The following is a 13,978-nucleotide window of genomic DNA, read 5'->3' as shown; positions in this document are numbered from 1 at the left end:
GCCCCCGCCTGCGCACCAGCCCCCGCCCCACAGAGCAGGGAGCAGCCCTGCCCCCGCCTGGGCACCAGCCCCGCCCCCACAGAGCAGGGAGCAGCCCTGCCCCCCGCCTGCGCACCAGCCCCCACCCCCACAGAGCAGGGAGCAGTCTTGTCCCCACCTGCGCACCAGCCTCCCGCCCCACAGAGCAGGGAGCAGCCCTGCCCCCGCCTGGGCACCAGCCCCCGCCCCCACAGAGCAGGGAGCAGCCCTGCCCCGCCTGCGCACCAGCCCCCGCCCCCACAGAGCAGGGAGCAGCCCTGCCCCTGCCTGCACACCAGCCCCCAGCCCTACCCAGAGAGCAGGAGCAGCCCTGCCCCCGCCTGGGCACCAGCCCCGCCCCCACAGAGCAGGGAGCAGCCCTGCCCCCGCCTGCGCACCAGCCCCCGCCCCACAGAGCAGGGAGCAGCCCTGCCCCGGCCTGCGCACCAGCTCCCGCCCCACAGAGCAGGGAGCAGCCCTGCCCCCGCCTGCGCACCAGCCCCCGCCCCACAGAGCAGGGAGCAGCCCTGCCCCCGCCTGGGCACCAGCCCCCACCCTCCACAGAGCAGGGAGCAGCCCTGCCCCCGCCTGGGCACCAGCCCCCGCCCCAGAGAGCAGGGAGCAGCCCTGCCCCCGCCTGGGCACCAGCCCCCGCCCCACAGAGCAGGGAGCAGCCCTGCCCCCGCCTGGGCACCAGCCCCTGCCCCCACAGAGCAGGGAGCAGCCCTGCCCCGCCTGAGCACCAGCCCCGCCCCACAGAGCAGGAGCAGCCCTGCCCCGCCTGCGCACCAGCCCCCAGCCCTACCCAGAGTCCCCCTCGATGGACACCAGCCCCCACAACCCCGGCCTGTCCTGCCCCGCACAGCCCACGGGGACACCCCCACCTACCGGCAGCATGATCATGGTCCCCGGAGGCCCCCGGCCCCCGTCGGCTCCCGGCAGCCCCGGCCGCCCCGCAGGGCCCTGTGGGGGAGGAGAGGAGCCCCCCATCAATCAGCAGGCGGCGCAGGCAGGGACTCGCAGCCCCCGCGGCGGGGAGCATGCCGGCCATTCCTGAGCCCCCCGCCCCCCGCGGCTCGGCAGGCTCCGGCACCACGGCTGCTTACCTGCTCGCCAGGGTCCCCCGGCAGCCCTGCCGGCCCCACCGGCCCTGGGGGGCCCATCTCGCCCTGCGAGAGACACAGAGGAACCTCAGTCTCTGCAGAGACCCAGCAACCCCCCTCCCCCCGGTTCCCGCTCCCCCCAGCGCCTGGTGCTCACCGCTGGGCCCGGGGCTCCCGGCGGCCCGTCGAATCGCCGGCCCTAGGAGGGGAAGAACCAGTTAGGGCAGCGCGTCCCGACCCCCGACTGGGGATCCGGCCCCTCACGCAGCCCCAGCACCCAGCAGGATCGAACCCACGGCCCCCAGCCCCCCTGCTGCGCCACCCAGCTCCCCAGGGCCGGTCAGCTGGACGGGACCCAGGGGGGCCTCACGGGAGGGGCTGAGCCCCCCACAGCCTGGTTCCCTTTAGCCAGGGCCCCCCGCACAGCCCGACCTGGCCAGGGGCCAGTCCCACCCCCCACCCCCGGCCCGGCTGGCTTGGCTGCAGGACGAGGGACCCTGGGGCGGGTTCCCCCAGGCCGCAGCACCACCGGCCGCGCTGGTACTCACGGGCTCGATGGCGGCCGGCTCCCCCTTCTCCCCCTTCCGGCCGGCTTCCTGCAAGGGACGCACGGGGCAGGGTGACACCGGCGGCAACTGTCCCAGCCCCCCCCAACCAGCCTCCCAAGCCCAGAGGCCAGGCCTGCCCTCGCCACCCCCTGCCCCCGCCCGCAGGCCTGGCTCTGGGCGAGCGACTGATTACGAGAGGCCCCAAGGAGAAACCCAGAGGCCGGTGCCCCATCCCCCGCTTCCCGCCCGCTTCCCGGCACCCCCCAGCACCCCCGTCTCCACCAGTGCCCTGGGCCCACCGGTGCCCCATCCCCCCCGGCACCGTCCCCCCATTCCCGCCTGCTCCCCGTCTCCACCAGTGCCCTGGGCCCACGGTGCCCCATCCCCGGTGCACCATCCCCGGCACCATCCCCATTCCCACCCGCTCCCGTCTCCACCAGTGCCCTGGGCCCACGGTGCCCCATCCCCGGCACCGTCCCCCTGGTGCCCGTCCCCCCATTCCCGCCTGCTCCCCGTCTCCACCAGTGCCCTGGGCCCACCGGTGCCCCATCCCCGGCACCATCCCCATTCCCACCGCTCCCGTCTCCACCAGTGCCCTAGGCCCACCGGTGCCCCATCCCCGGCACCGTCCCCCCCATTCCCGCCTGCTCCCCGTCTCCACCAGTGCCCTGGGCCCACCGGTGGCCCATCCCCCCTGGCCAGGGGCGGCTCTAGGCACCAGCGGGCCAAGCGCCTGCTGGGGGCGGCATCCTGGGAGGCGTCATTTGGCTCGGTGGAGCTCGCCGGCATGCCTGCGGCAGGTCCCCGGAGCCCGGGACCAGCGGACCTGCCGCAGGCATGACTGCGGCGGGTCCCGTCTTCCCGCGGCTCCAGTTGAGCTCCCGCAGGCATGACTGCGGCAGGTCCGCTCGTCCCGGGCTCCGGTGGACCTGCAGCAGGCATGCCGGCAGGAGCTCAACCGGAGCCAAATGACGCCCTCCCCAGGATGCCGGAGCCGCGGGAAGAGGGGACCCGCCGCGGGACTGGGGAAGGGCGGCGCAGCGCTCCGCGCTGCTTGGGGCAGCCTACTTTGTAGAGCCGCCCCTGCCCCTGGCGCCCGTCCCGCTCGTACCCGGATGGCCTGGCGCAGGGTTTCCCGTCGCTCGGCAGGGTCGTAGCGCTCCTGGCTGGCGTCACGGCCCGGGGGCTCCCCGTCGTCGTACTCCTCATACTCCCTCAGGGCGTAGTCGGGGGGTTCAGTGCTGTTGGCCCTGGGGTCCCCATCCACCCAGATCCCGTGCTCCTCTCCCAGGTCCTGCAGACGAGAGCAGGAGCCAGGGTCACTGGCGTTTGCGGGGGGTGACAGCTGTGTGCCCCACTGCATCCCTCCAGCCCCCTCCCCCGGCCGCGGTACCTCGTAGGCCTCGGGCAGGTTCAGGCTGATGGTCACGGTGCTGGCAGGGGCGGTACCGGGCAGCGGGGTGACGTGCTCCTCCCCAGACGGGGTCGCCTCCAGTGCAGGGGCTGCTTGGGTCGGGGCCTCCTCAAGGGGCAGTGGAGAGAAAACGGGGCATTAGGGGAGAAAGGTCAGTGCCCAGGACGGCCCCACCCTGGGCATGGCACGCCGGGGGGGAGGGACTGGCTGGAGGGCAGCTGGGGGGGCAGCCAAGGGAGTAGCTGGGGGGCAGCGAGGGGGTGGCTGGGGGGCAGGGGCACCTCCTGCTGTGGGGAGCGTTGTACCCACCCAGGTGCTGTGGGGCCTGGTCCAGCTCCCCCCAGCACTGAGTCCTGTGCTGACCCGGGCACGAGCAGCAAGTGCCAGGCGCAGGATCCAACGGGGGGGTTGTCACGGACTCCCTGGTCGTGCCCACTCGTGGCCCCGTGTGGTCCATGGGGGGACCCCCCTCCGGTGAGACAGCCCTTCCCGGGGGTCCAGCCCCTCCACCTCTCGGAGCCTCAGCACGTCTGTCTCTGCCGTGGGCCCCCAGGGAGCCCCTCGCTCTGCACCCCCAGGGCCTTTCCCACCCCACCCCCCCGCGTGCAAACCTTGGAAAAACCAAGAAACCCCCCACTTGGTCACAGGCCTTGTCACGGAGTGTGGGGGAGTCGGGGCCCTGCACCCCCTTCCTGGGACTCACCGGGACTCTCAGCCAGCCAGGGACACAGAAGGTTGATTGGACAGTAGGGACGCAGGCTCCAGCAGAGCTTGTGGGCACAGCCAGGACCCCTCAGTCAGGTCCTTCTGGGGGTTCAGGGAGCTTAGCCCCCAGCCTGGGGTTCCCTGCGTTGCCCCCCCCAGCCCAAACTGATACTAAAAATCCCTCCAGCCGCTCTGCCCCCTCCCCTCCCGGGCAGGTGAATTCTCCTCACCCCGCTCCTGGCTCAGGGTTCAGCGCAGGGAGATTTACTCTCATCCCCACTGTAGCCTCCTGCAACAGTCCCAGGTCACATCCGCCCGCTCCCTGCTCCGGCACAGGCCTGCAGCAGCCAAGGGCTCCGGAGCCGGGGAAGGAATCGCCCCCCCACCCCACCCCACCCCCGACCTCCCAGCCAAGCGTGACTCACGGCTCCCCTCCTGCCCTGCCCCACATCCGCCAGCTGCAGCCTTGGCCCCACTCCTGGGGGGGCCTCGCTCCCCGTCCCAGCCCTCCGCCCTCCCGTTCCCAGGGGCGCAGCTCAGACACTGCTCTGCCCAGAGGGGTCCAAGGCCTGTGGCGAGGGCCCCCCCCCACGCCCGTGGCTAACCCAACCCAGCCCCCGGCTCCCTGCCCTACCCTGCCCCAGCCTGGGAGCTGAGCGGCTGCGGTGCCTAGCAGGAGGGGCCTGGGCCAGAGGGGGAGATGGAGCGGGGCTGGGGGAGGTGGCTAAAGTATTGGGGGGTGTAAGGAGGGGAGGAGGGGGTGGATGGACGGATTCACAGGTGGACACACGGATGGATGGACAGACGGACACACGGATGGACGGACGGACGCACGGAAGGACAGACGCATGGATGGATCTCTCTCCTCTCGCCCACCCCCCTTGCCACAGGCCGCGGCTCTGGGGTCTCCGGGGCGGGCAAGGGGGCACCGCGGGGAACGGGCCCTGGCACAGGGCTCCCCACAGGCTGCGGCTCTGGGGTCTCCGGGGCGGGCGAGGGGGCACCGGGGCCCGTTCCCCACAGGGCTCCCCACAGGCCGCAGCTTGCGTCCGGGAAGGGCTGCGCTGGGGGTGCCGTGGTTGCAGGGAGGCAGCCCTGGCACCCGTGTGGCACTCGGCTGGGCGCTCCCGGCCCCGGGGCGGGGCAGGAACCAGCGCCTCCGCTGGGCCGGGGGGCGTGGGTGGGGCCCGTGAGGCAGGCGAGGCAGAGCTGGGTTAGCCGGCAGCAGGATTAGGCACAGGCAGCGGCGGGTTAGTCCCTCTCTACCTGGCCCGGCCCCGCGGTGGGCGCGGTGTCCTGCTTCTCCGCCTGCTCCTTGTTCCTCTTCTTCTTGCCTTTGCCCCTGCGTTTGCCCTTCCCTTTGCCCTTCCTGCCCTTCCTCCGGGCGGGGGCAGCCGTGGGCTCCGGCCCGCTCTGCACGGGGCAGGACGGGGGCGACCGGAGAACGGGGGAGAGACAGAGAGGGGCGTGAGAGAGCCGCAGGCTGGCGTGGGGAACCCCCGCGCTGGCACTGGGGGGGCGAGAGCCCGGGCACCTGGGGGCTCCCAGGCTCCGGCCCCATCCGGCTACGCCCCAAGTGCTCTCGAGGGCCGGCTGTGGCTTGGGCGCGCTGGGGGCAGGGGGCTCCCCCCAAGCCGGGCAAGGGGCAGCAGAGACCTCAGCTCACAGCGGGGCGAGGGGCGGGGGCTGCCCAGGACACACAGGGCTGCTCTGTCAGGGCGGGGTCGGCTGCCCCAGGGGCGCGGTCCCAGGCCCCGTCCGTGACTCATCCGAGCCCGGACGGAGACGCCCCCAGCCGCTGATGCAGGCTCCGGCCGTGCCAAGCCCAGCTGGGCATCTCCTAGCAGCCGTGGGTGCCCCTGGCCGCCTGGAGCCGGGCCGAGCCCACAGGGTGGGGTGGGGGCACCTACCTCCTCGGGGAACAGGCCCAGCAGGCCGTAGGGCAGCGGCACGTCGCACCCCGGCATGAGGGTCTCGCAGTAGTGCAGGGCTGCCCGGGGGTCCGGAGAGATCAGCAGCTGCTGGACATCGCCCTGGGGGGGGGGAGATAAAATGGGCTGAGCAGGGGCTGAGGCACCGCGGGGTGAGCCCGTGGGGGCGGGGGGAATGTCCGAGTCCCTCCCCCCCAGCCCAGCTCGCCGGCCCGCCTGGGTCTGGGCCAGCCCCGCGGCCGCAGCTGCGAGGAGCTGGCTGGGACCCGCCAGGCCGGGGCGGGGGGAGCGGGCAGGTGTTTCCGAGCGTGACGGGGCTGGCGGGGGGCCCGGGCGCTGCTGGGACCCACACAGGCCAAGAGCCGCATCCCCCAGGGCCTCGCTGTCGGCTCGTTAGCGCCTCGCCATGGGGCGCAGACGGGGGGGGGCTGGGGACAGGGGGGTCGCCATGCCAGGGGGATGGGCCCGGCCTGCCAGGCGGGGATCTGTGAGCAGAACTGCACAGGCGCGTGTAACCAGCGCCAACCCCCCCCACGCCCCCAGACACCCCCAGAGCCAAATGGGACCCACGCTCACCCCCCAGCCCCCTCGCTCCTGGCCACGGGCCCCACAGCCCCGGGGAGAGACGCACCCCTCACACACACTGGCTGCAGGCAGCCCCCCAACCCCGCCCGGCCTCCACCGCTCAGCTCCCCGTGGAGCCGCCGGTCGCCGTGTGGGGCTCGGCCACGGCCCTGGGGCAGCTCTGCCAGGAGTGGGGAGCCGAGCGCACATTCCTGGTGGGGGCGTGGGAACTGGGACCAGATGGGCGGACATTCCTCCCAGCACGGCCGCCCCCACGTTCCCAGGGAGATCGTCTTCACCAGCCGGGCACAGCCAGCGACCCCGGCCAGCACGGGGCATCTGGCACTAGCCAGAGGGGGACCCCCGGGGTCAGCCCAGGTCAGCTGGAGCCGCCAGCCCCTTGGGGGCAGCGCTGGGGACCCCGTGGGGGGCCAGGGCAGAGCCCAGGAACCAGCTGTGAGCTGCGGCCCGGCCCAGCCCCTCTCCAGCCCTGCCCTGGGGAGCCCCCAAGGGCCCGGCTCCAGGACAAGCGCAGCCTTGTTCCCAGCCACCCCCAGCCCAGCTCCTCGGCATCAATGGGGCCCTTCTCCGCGGCCCCTGACATTTGCCGCTGGCAGCCGCAGTCGGCAGGAATGTGGGGGGCGGCAGGGCCTGGGGGCAGCTCTCGGCCCTGCTGCCGCGGCTCCTGGCTCCTCGGGGTGCTGAGGGGAGCAGGCTACACAGCCCCCACCCAGCCCCAAGGCCCTGACCCCCGCATGGGGGGCTGGATAGGACCCCCCTGCTCTGGGCTGAATGGCAAACTGGGCCCTGCCCGCAGCTCCAGCCCCCGGGGGGGGGGGGATTGTGGAGACACAGCTGGGGGGGTCCCTGAGCCCAGGCAGGGGCTCTCCACGCCAGGCAGCCCCCAGAGTGCCAGGATCTGGCAGAGCAAGGGGGGCGCCGGCCTCCCACCACAGCAGGCCTGGCCTGACCCACGCAGCCCCCCGGCACCAGGACAAAGGGCCGGCACGCAGGGCAGGGGCTCCCCACAGCCTGCCCCCGACCTGGCTGGGAGCTGCCAGGCTGCGCAGGGCACTCGCCCCGGGCCCTGCCCCCAGCGCCCCCCTGGAGCCGTTCACACCCCCCGGCGCGGCCCCACCTGGAACACCTCCTCGTCCAGCAGCCGGGTCCCCAGCAGGGTGACGCCTGCGGTGCTGACGACGGGCCGGGGCCCACGCTCCAGAGGCAGCGTCACGGGCGCCTGGCAATCCACCAGCAGCGACACGTTGGTGCCCTCCACGCTCAGCGCCACGCGGTGCCACCTGCGGGGGGCATCAGCGTCACACGGACAGGCTGGGAGCCCGGACGCCTGGGTTCTCTCCCCAGCTCTGGGAGGGGAGTGGGGCCTGGTGGGTTAACGTGGGGGTGGGGCTGGGAGCCAGAACTCCTGGGTTCTCTCCCCAGCTCTGGGAGGGGAGAGGGGTTGAGTGGTTAGAGCAGGGGGGCTGGGAGCCCGGACACCTGGGTTCTCTCCCCAGCTCCGGGAGGGGAGTGGGGGCTGGTGGGTTAGAGCAGGTGGGGCTGGGAGCCAGGACTCCTGGGTTCTCTCCCCAGCTCTGGGAGGGGAGAGAGGTTGAGTGGTTAGAGCAGGGGGGCCGGGAGCCCGGACTCCTGGGTTCTCTCCCCAGCTCTGGGAGGGGAGCGGGGTCGAGTGGGTTAGAGTAGGGGGCGCTGGGAGCCCGGACACCTGGGTTCTCTTCCCAGCTCTACCCTGAGTCGCTCAGGGACCATGTGGCTGGTCGCCCCAGCTGGCAGCAGGGACAGCGGGCGTCCCTCCCAGCCGTGCCCGTCTCTCCAGCGCCTGGGCTGGGGGCAGCTCACCCGGCCCTGTCCCCACGCCCGCCCCAGCTGGCCAGGAGGGGCTGCCCAGCCCCGGTCCCGGCACTCACTTGCCGTCGGCCAGGCTGACCCTGCTGAAGAGCGGGTATCTCTCCGGCGCCGGCTGCCCGGCCTGGTCCTCGTACAGAAAGACGGGCGAGCGGCCGATCTCCACGCCCAGCTGCTGCACCCCGCGCTCGTCGTACAGCGACAGCAGGAAGGCCTGGCTGCCCCGCTGGGCCCGCAGCGTCGCCAGGATGGAGAAATCCTCGGGGAAGGGGCCATCTGGGGTGGAGACCAGGCGTCGGGCTGAGCCCCGGCCCCATGGCCAGCGCCCGCCTGGACCCAGAACCTCCCTGCCTGAAGCCTCTCCGCAGCCAGCACATCCAGGCCTATGTCCACCCCACAGAACAGCCCCATAGCCCCGCTGCCCACAGCCGCTGCCCCTGAGCCCCACCCCGCAGCCCCTCTGCCTACAGCCAGGCCCCACAGCCAGTGCCTCTCAGCCCCTCTGCCCCATTGCCGGTGCCCCTCTGTCCTGCCCCACAGCCCCAGCACCCCTCAGCCCCACCCCGCAGCCCCTCTGCCTACAGCCAGCGCCCCTCAGCCCCAGCGCCCCACAGCCCCTCTGCCCACAGCCAGTGCCCCACAGCCCCACCCCGCAGCCCCTCTGCCCACAGCCAGTGCCCCACAGCCAGTGCCCCTCAGCCCCTCTGCCCACAGCCAGTGCCCCTCAGCCCCACCCCGCAGCCCCTCTGCCCACAGCCAGCGCCCCTCATCCCCAGCGCCCCACAGCCCCTCTGCCCACAGCCCCTCTGCCCACAGCCAGCGCCCCTCAGCCCCAGCGCCCCTCAGCCCCTCTGCCCACAGCTGCTGCCCCTGAGCCCCACCCCGCAGCCCCTCTGCCCCATTGCCGGTGCCCCTCTGTCCTGCCCCTCAGCCCCAGCGCCCCACAGCCCCTACCTGGGAAGAGCTGGCGGGTGGGGGCGCTGAGCTGGGTGCTGTTCTCCAGGCGGAAGGCGAAGTCGCTCTCCTCGGCCCCGCGCCGCTGGGTGCAGATCCCGGCCGCGATGGAGACGCCGTCCCTGCCATCCTGCACCCCCAGCGCCCGCAGCACATCCACCGGCTCGGCTATGGAGCAAGGGGGAGGCAGGGTCACAGCCCGGGGTCACCCCACACACTCATGTCAGGCCCTGCACAATCAGCTCCCAGCATGCCTTGCTCACCCAGCCTGGGGTGAGTGCCTCAGTTTCCCCCATCCTGGGGGTGCTGCCGAGGCCCTGGGACCAGCCTGGAGCCAGGCAGCTGTGCAGCCCCAACACCCCCATCCCCACCCTATGGCCACGACTCCTCCCCTTCATTCCTGCGCCCCCACCTGGCATCGGCGCTCGGGCCAGGACTCTGCCCTGGGGAAGCAGCCAGGCTCCGCTGGGGCCTGTCTCCCCATGGGGCATGGAGCTGCCCTGCCCCCGTCTCCCCGGGGGGTCATGGCTGCTCTGAGACACAGTGGGGCAGTGAGGGGGGCAAGCGACACCTGGGGACGCCCTCCCTGCCCCCTTCCCAGTCCCACTCCCCCCAACAGGATGGAGCAGCCCCCCCTTCCCATTTCCCACAGACTCCTGGGGTGGGGACGGGGACCCCACCCCCAGCAATGGGATCACCCCCCCCAACACCCCGCAGCATCCACCCGCAGACCCGGTACCTCGGGGGTTAATCTCAGAGCGGGGGGGGGGGAAGACACTGGAATGGGGGGAGGGGGTCGGATTTGCATCGAGACAGAGAGTGGCCCCCCTGCCCTGGGGCAGCCCCACCCCTCCCCACTCGCCAGGTGGAGGGGCCTGTCTGGACAGGCTGGGGGGGAGGGGCGCCTGCTGCGGGGGGCGGTGGGGGGGCAGGTTCTCCACCTGGTGCTGAGCCGGCTGGACAGACGCACGGGGTGGGACGCCTGGCGCGTGGGTCAGACCCACCGCATGGGGCCGGGGTGGCTCTGTGAGCGAGGGGATCCAGCGCCCCACGTCTGCCCAGCCCCAGGGACCCGGCTGAGAACCGGGCCCGGCGGCTCCGTCTCCCAGGCTCTCTTGACCCCGGTTCTCAGTTCCCATTTCCTGCCGGGAGCTCCCAGCGGAGCCGCCCTCGGCCTCCAGGCCCCAGCGAGGGGGGCTGCGTCCCCCCCTGGGCTCGGACCAGGGGCTACAGCGAGCAGGTGGGGCAAGGGGCTGCCCCCCCGTCACCTCCTGGTGCCCTGTGAGCCTCCCCGCATCCCCAAGAGACCCCAGCCCAGCCACAGGCCCCCACCACCCGGGACAACAGATCTGGGGGGGAGAGACACCCCCCCTCCCCAAGCCAGGGACAGGCACAGGGCTGGCTAGCAGAGGCTGCGGGTCGGGAGTGAGGGGCACCGGCAGAGCTGGGGGGGGCAGGGCTGGGCTAGCAGGGGCTGCGGGTCGGGAGTGAGGGGCACCGGCAGAGCTGGGAGGGGCAGGGCTGGGCTAGCAGAGGCTGCGGGTCGGGAGTGAGGCACCGGCAGAGCTGGGGGCAGGGCTGGGCTAGCAGAGGCTGCGGGTCGGGAGTGAGGGGCACCGGCAGAGCTGGGGGGGGCAGGGCTGGGCTAGCAGGGGCTGCGGGTCGGGAGTGAGGGGCACCGGCAGAGCTGGGGGGCAGGGCTGGGCTAGCAGGGGCTGCGGGTCGGGAGTGAGGGGCACCGGCAGAGCTGGGGGAGCCCAGGGCTGGGCTAGCAGGGGCTGCGGGTCGGGAGTGAGGGGCACCAGCAGAGCTGGGGGCAGGGCTGGCTAGCAGAGGCTGTGGGTCGGGAGTGAGGGGCACAGGCAGAGCTGGGGGGCAGGGCTCGGCTGGCAGGGGCTGCGGGTCGGGAGTGAGGGGCACCGGCAGAGCTGGGGGGCAGGGCTGGCTCCCCGCGGCTGCGGGTCGGGCGTGAGGGGCACCGGCAGAGCTGGGGGGGCAGGGCTCGGCTGGCAGGGGCTGCGGGTCAGGAGGGAGGGGCACCGGCAGAGCTGGGGGCCGGGCTGGGCTAGCAGGGGCTGCGGGTCGGGAGTGAGGGGCACCGGCAGAGCTGTGGGGGGCAGGGCTGGGCTGGCAGGGGCGGAGGGTTGGGAGTGAGGGGCACCGGCGGAGCTGGGGGCAGGGCTGGCTAGCAGGGGCTGCGGGTCGGGAGTGAGGGGCACCGGCAGAGCTGGGGGGCAGGGCTGGCTAGCAGGGGCTGCGGGTCGGGAGGGTGGGGCACCAGCAGAGCTGGGGGCAGGGCTGGGCTGGCAGGGGCTGCGGGTCGGGAGTGAGGGGCACCAGCAGAGCTGGGGGGCAGGGCTGGGCTGGCAGAGGCTGTGGGTCGGGAGTGAGGGGCACCGGCAGAGCTGGGGGCAGGGCTGGGCTAGCAGGGGCTGCGGGTCGGGAGTGAGGGCACCGGCAGAGCTGGGGGCAGGTCTGGGCGGGCAGGGGCTGCGGGTCGGGTGTGCGGGGCCCCGGCCGAGCTGGGGGGGCAGGGCTGGCTAGCAGGGGCTGCGGGTCGGGAGTGAGGGGCACCAGCAGAGCTTGGGGGCAGGGCTGGCTAGCAGGGGCTGCGGGGCGGGAGTGAGGGGCACCGGCAGAGCTGGGGGGCCGGGCTGGGCTAGCAGGGGGCTGCGGGTCGGGAGTGCGGGGCACCGGCAGAGCTGGGGGGGCAGGGCTGGGCCCGCAGGGGCTGCGGGTCAGGAGTGAGGGGCACCGGCAGAGCTGCGGGGGGGCAGGACTGGGCTAGCAGGGGCTGCGGGTCGGGAGTGAGGGGCACCGGCAGAACTGGGGGGGGGCAGAGCTGGGCTAGCAGGGGCTGCGGGTCGGGAGTGAGGGGCACCGGCAGAGCTGGGGGGCAGGGCTGGGCTAGCAGGGGGCTGCGGGTCGGGAGTGAGGGGCACCGGCAGAGCTGGGGGGCAGGGCTGGGCTAGCAGGGGGCTGCGGGTCGGGAGTGAGGGGCAGCGTCCCGTGACCCTGGTGGCTCCCGCTTGGCGCCGCAGGGCCCCTGGCACGGGCCCGGCAGCGCGGAGCGTCCAGGGACCTGGCGGGATGCAGCCAGCCCGGACCGCGCCCTGCACCCGGCGGGAGGCTCCTGCCGTGCCCGCCTGGGCCCTGCCCAGCTCCTGCGATGCCGGCGCCCGGCCCCTCCCGCCCCATGGCCACGGTGGGATCGGTTCTCTGGCAGACGGGGGGGCCTGGCCCCGCAGGCACCGCTGGAGTTAACCACGCAGCCCGGCACCGGCTCGGCCGGCCCAGCTGGGGCGGGGGCGTTGGATTCCCCAGCCACGGCCCGGGGCAGCTCCGTCCCAGCTGCCTCAGCGCGCCTGGACCCCCGGGGCACCGAGCCTGCCCCCCGCCTGCCCCCCGCCTGCGCAGCCGGGACGCGGCACCGTCTGGGGGGGTCCCGGCCAGGCCCCGAGCGGCCCCGGACCTCGCCGCGAGAATAACAGAGACCAGAAATGGAGCCTTGTCCCGGGGCGGGCGGGGGGGGGACAGACAGAGGGGGGCTCCCAGGCTAGACGTGGGGCGACCCTGCTGCCCACAGGCCGTCCCAGCTCAGCTCCCGCTGCCATGGGGCTGCCATGGGGCCCTGGCTCCAGCCGTGGGGCCCAGCCAAGCCCCAGGTGCCAGCTGTGCACCGCTGGGCGTGTGTCAGGGCCCCGTTCCCGCCACGTGAGGGCGTCAGGGAGAGAATCCGGGGCAGAGGAACCCCCCCCCCGTCCCTGCCAGGAGCCCCCAGGCCGGGCAGTGCCAGAGGCTGAGGCCAGAGGCTCTGGCTGCCCCCATGCCCGGGCTGGGCACGCTCCCTGCCAGGGCCTGCCCCTGCTACCCAGGTGTGGGGGGTGGAGCCCTCCTCGGTGCTCTGGCCATGGTGCTGACGGTGGCCTGGCAGGCAGGGCCCCACCCCCCCAGGGCCGGGGAGAGGACCCAGGAGTCCTGGCTCCCAGCCCTCCCCCCACCTTGTCCCCTCCCCCAGCCATGGGGCGGTGGGTAAACGGGCCTGGGCCCATCTCTAGGGCTCCTGTGGCTCCAGCACGGGGCAGGCCCCTCCCCCAGCCCCCCAGCCCCTGGAGCCCAGGCCGAGGGCAGAGTCCAGCCAGCAGAGCCCCCGGGCCGAGCGCCCCGGCCAGCAGCACCTGACCTGCCGGCCCGGGCCCAGGCCCAGGGTGTGGGGGCGGGAGGGGGCAGAGCCTGGGGGCTGGACCCCTGGGGCACAGTCTGGGCTCTGCTGGGGGAGGCCGAGGAGCCGGGGCCTTGACACTCCCGCTGCCCTGAGGCGCTCGACTGCGGCAAGCTGGGGCTGGGGGCCGGTTCGGGGGGAGCTGGGGGCACAGGGATGGGAGGGGGCTGGAGGCACAGGGATGGGAGGGGGCTGGGGCTGGGGGCACAGGGATGGGAGGGGCAGCTGGGGGCTGGGGCACAGGGATGGGAGGGGAGCTGGGGCTGGTGGCACCGGGATGGGTGGGGAAGCTGGGGGCTGGGGGCACAGGGATGGGAGGGGCAGCTGGGGCTGGGGGCACAGGGATGGGAGGGAGCTGGGGGCACAGGGATGGGAGGGGGCAGCTGGGGGCTGGGGGCACAGGGATGGGAGGGGGCTGGGGCTGGGGCACAGGGATGGGAGGGGAGCTGGGGCTGGGGGCACAGGGATGGGATGGGAGGGGGCTGGGGGCACAGGGATGGGAGGGGAGCTGGGGCTGGGGGCACAGGGATGGGAGGGGGCAGCTGGCCCGGGGGAGCAGGGGCTGGGTCTGGGGGCACAGGGAGGGGGGGCTGGGGCTGGGGGCAGAGGGATGGGAGGGGGAGCTGGGGGCGGGGGGCACAGGGAGGGGAGGG

At 74.1% G+C, this 13,978-nt stretch overlaps 1 protein-coding gene across 1 annotated transcript in view; it reads right to left on the bottom strand.

The window, feature by feature from the left end:
• The window catches only part of LOC120390945 (collagen alpha-1(XI) chain-like), a 34,307-nt gene that overhangs the window by 18,648 nt on the left and 1,681 nt on the right, over nucleotides 1-13,978 (bottom strand). Inside the window, exons 2-12 of the mRNA XM_039514046.1 lie at nucleotides 9,104-9,271; nucleotides 8,212-8,425; nucleotides 7,422-7,584; nucleotides 5,699-5,821; nucleotides 5,055-5,201; nucleotides 3,063-3,191; nucleotides 2,781-2,963; nucleotides 1,670-1,717; nucleotides 1,279-1,320; nucleotides 1,125-1,187; nucleotides 907-981 (exon numbers count right to left, since the gene is read on the bottom strand). Of these exons, the coding sequence (XP_039369980.1) occupies nucleotides 907-981; nucleotides 1,125-1,187; nucleotides 1,279-1,320; nucleotides 1,670-1,717; nucleotides 2,781-2,963; nucleotides 3,063-3,191; nucleotides 5,055-5,201; nucleotides 5,699-5,821; nucleotides 7,422-7,584; nucleotides 8,212-8,425; nucleotides 9,104-9,271 (1,355 nt within the window). The remainder of the gene's footprint in view (nucleotides 1-906; nucleotides 982-1,124; nucleotides 1,188-1,278; nucleotides 1,321-1,669; nucleotides 1,718-2,780; nucleotides 2,964-3,062; nucleotides 3,192-5,054; nucleotides 5,202-5,698; nucleotides 5,822-7,421; nucleotides 7,585-8,211; nucleotides 8,426-9,103; nucleotides 9,272-13,978) is intronic.

Source organism: Mauremys reevesii, linkage group 25 (assembly GCF_016161935.1).
Source record: "Mauremys reevesii isolate NIE-2019 linkage group 25, ASM1616193v1, whole genome shotgun sequence".
Classification (NCBI taxonomy): Eukaryota; Metazoa; Chordata; order Testudines; family Geoemydidae; genus Mauremys; species Mauremys reevesii.
This window is presented reverse-complemented; position numbering and strand designations above follow the sequence as displayed.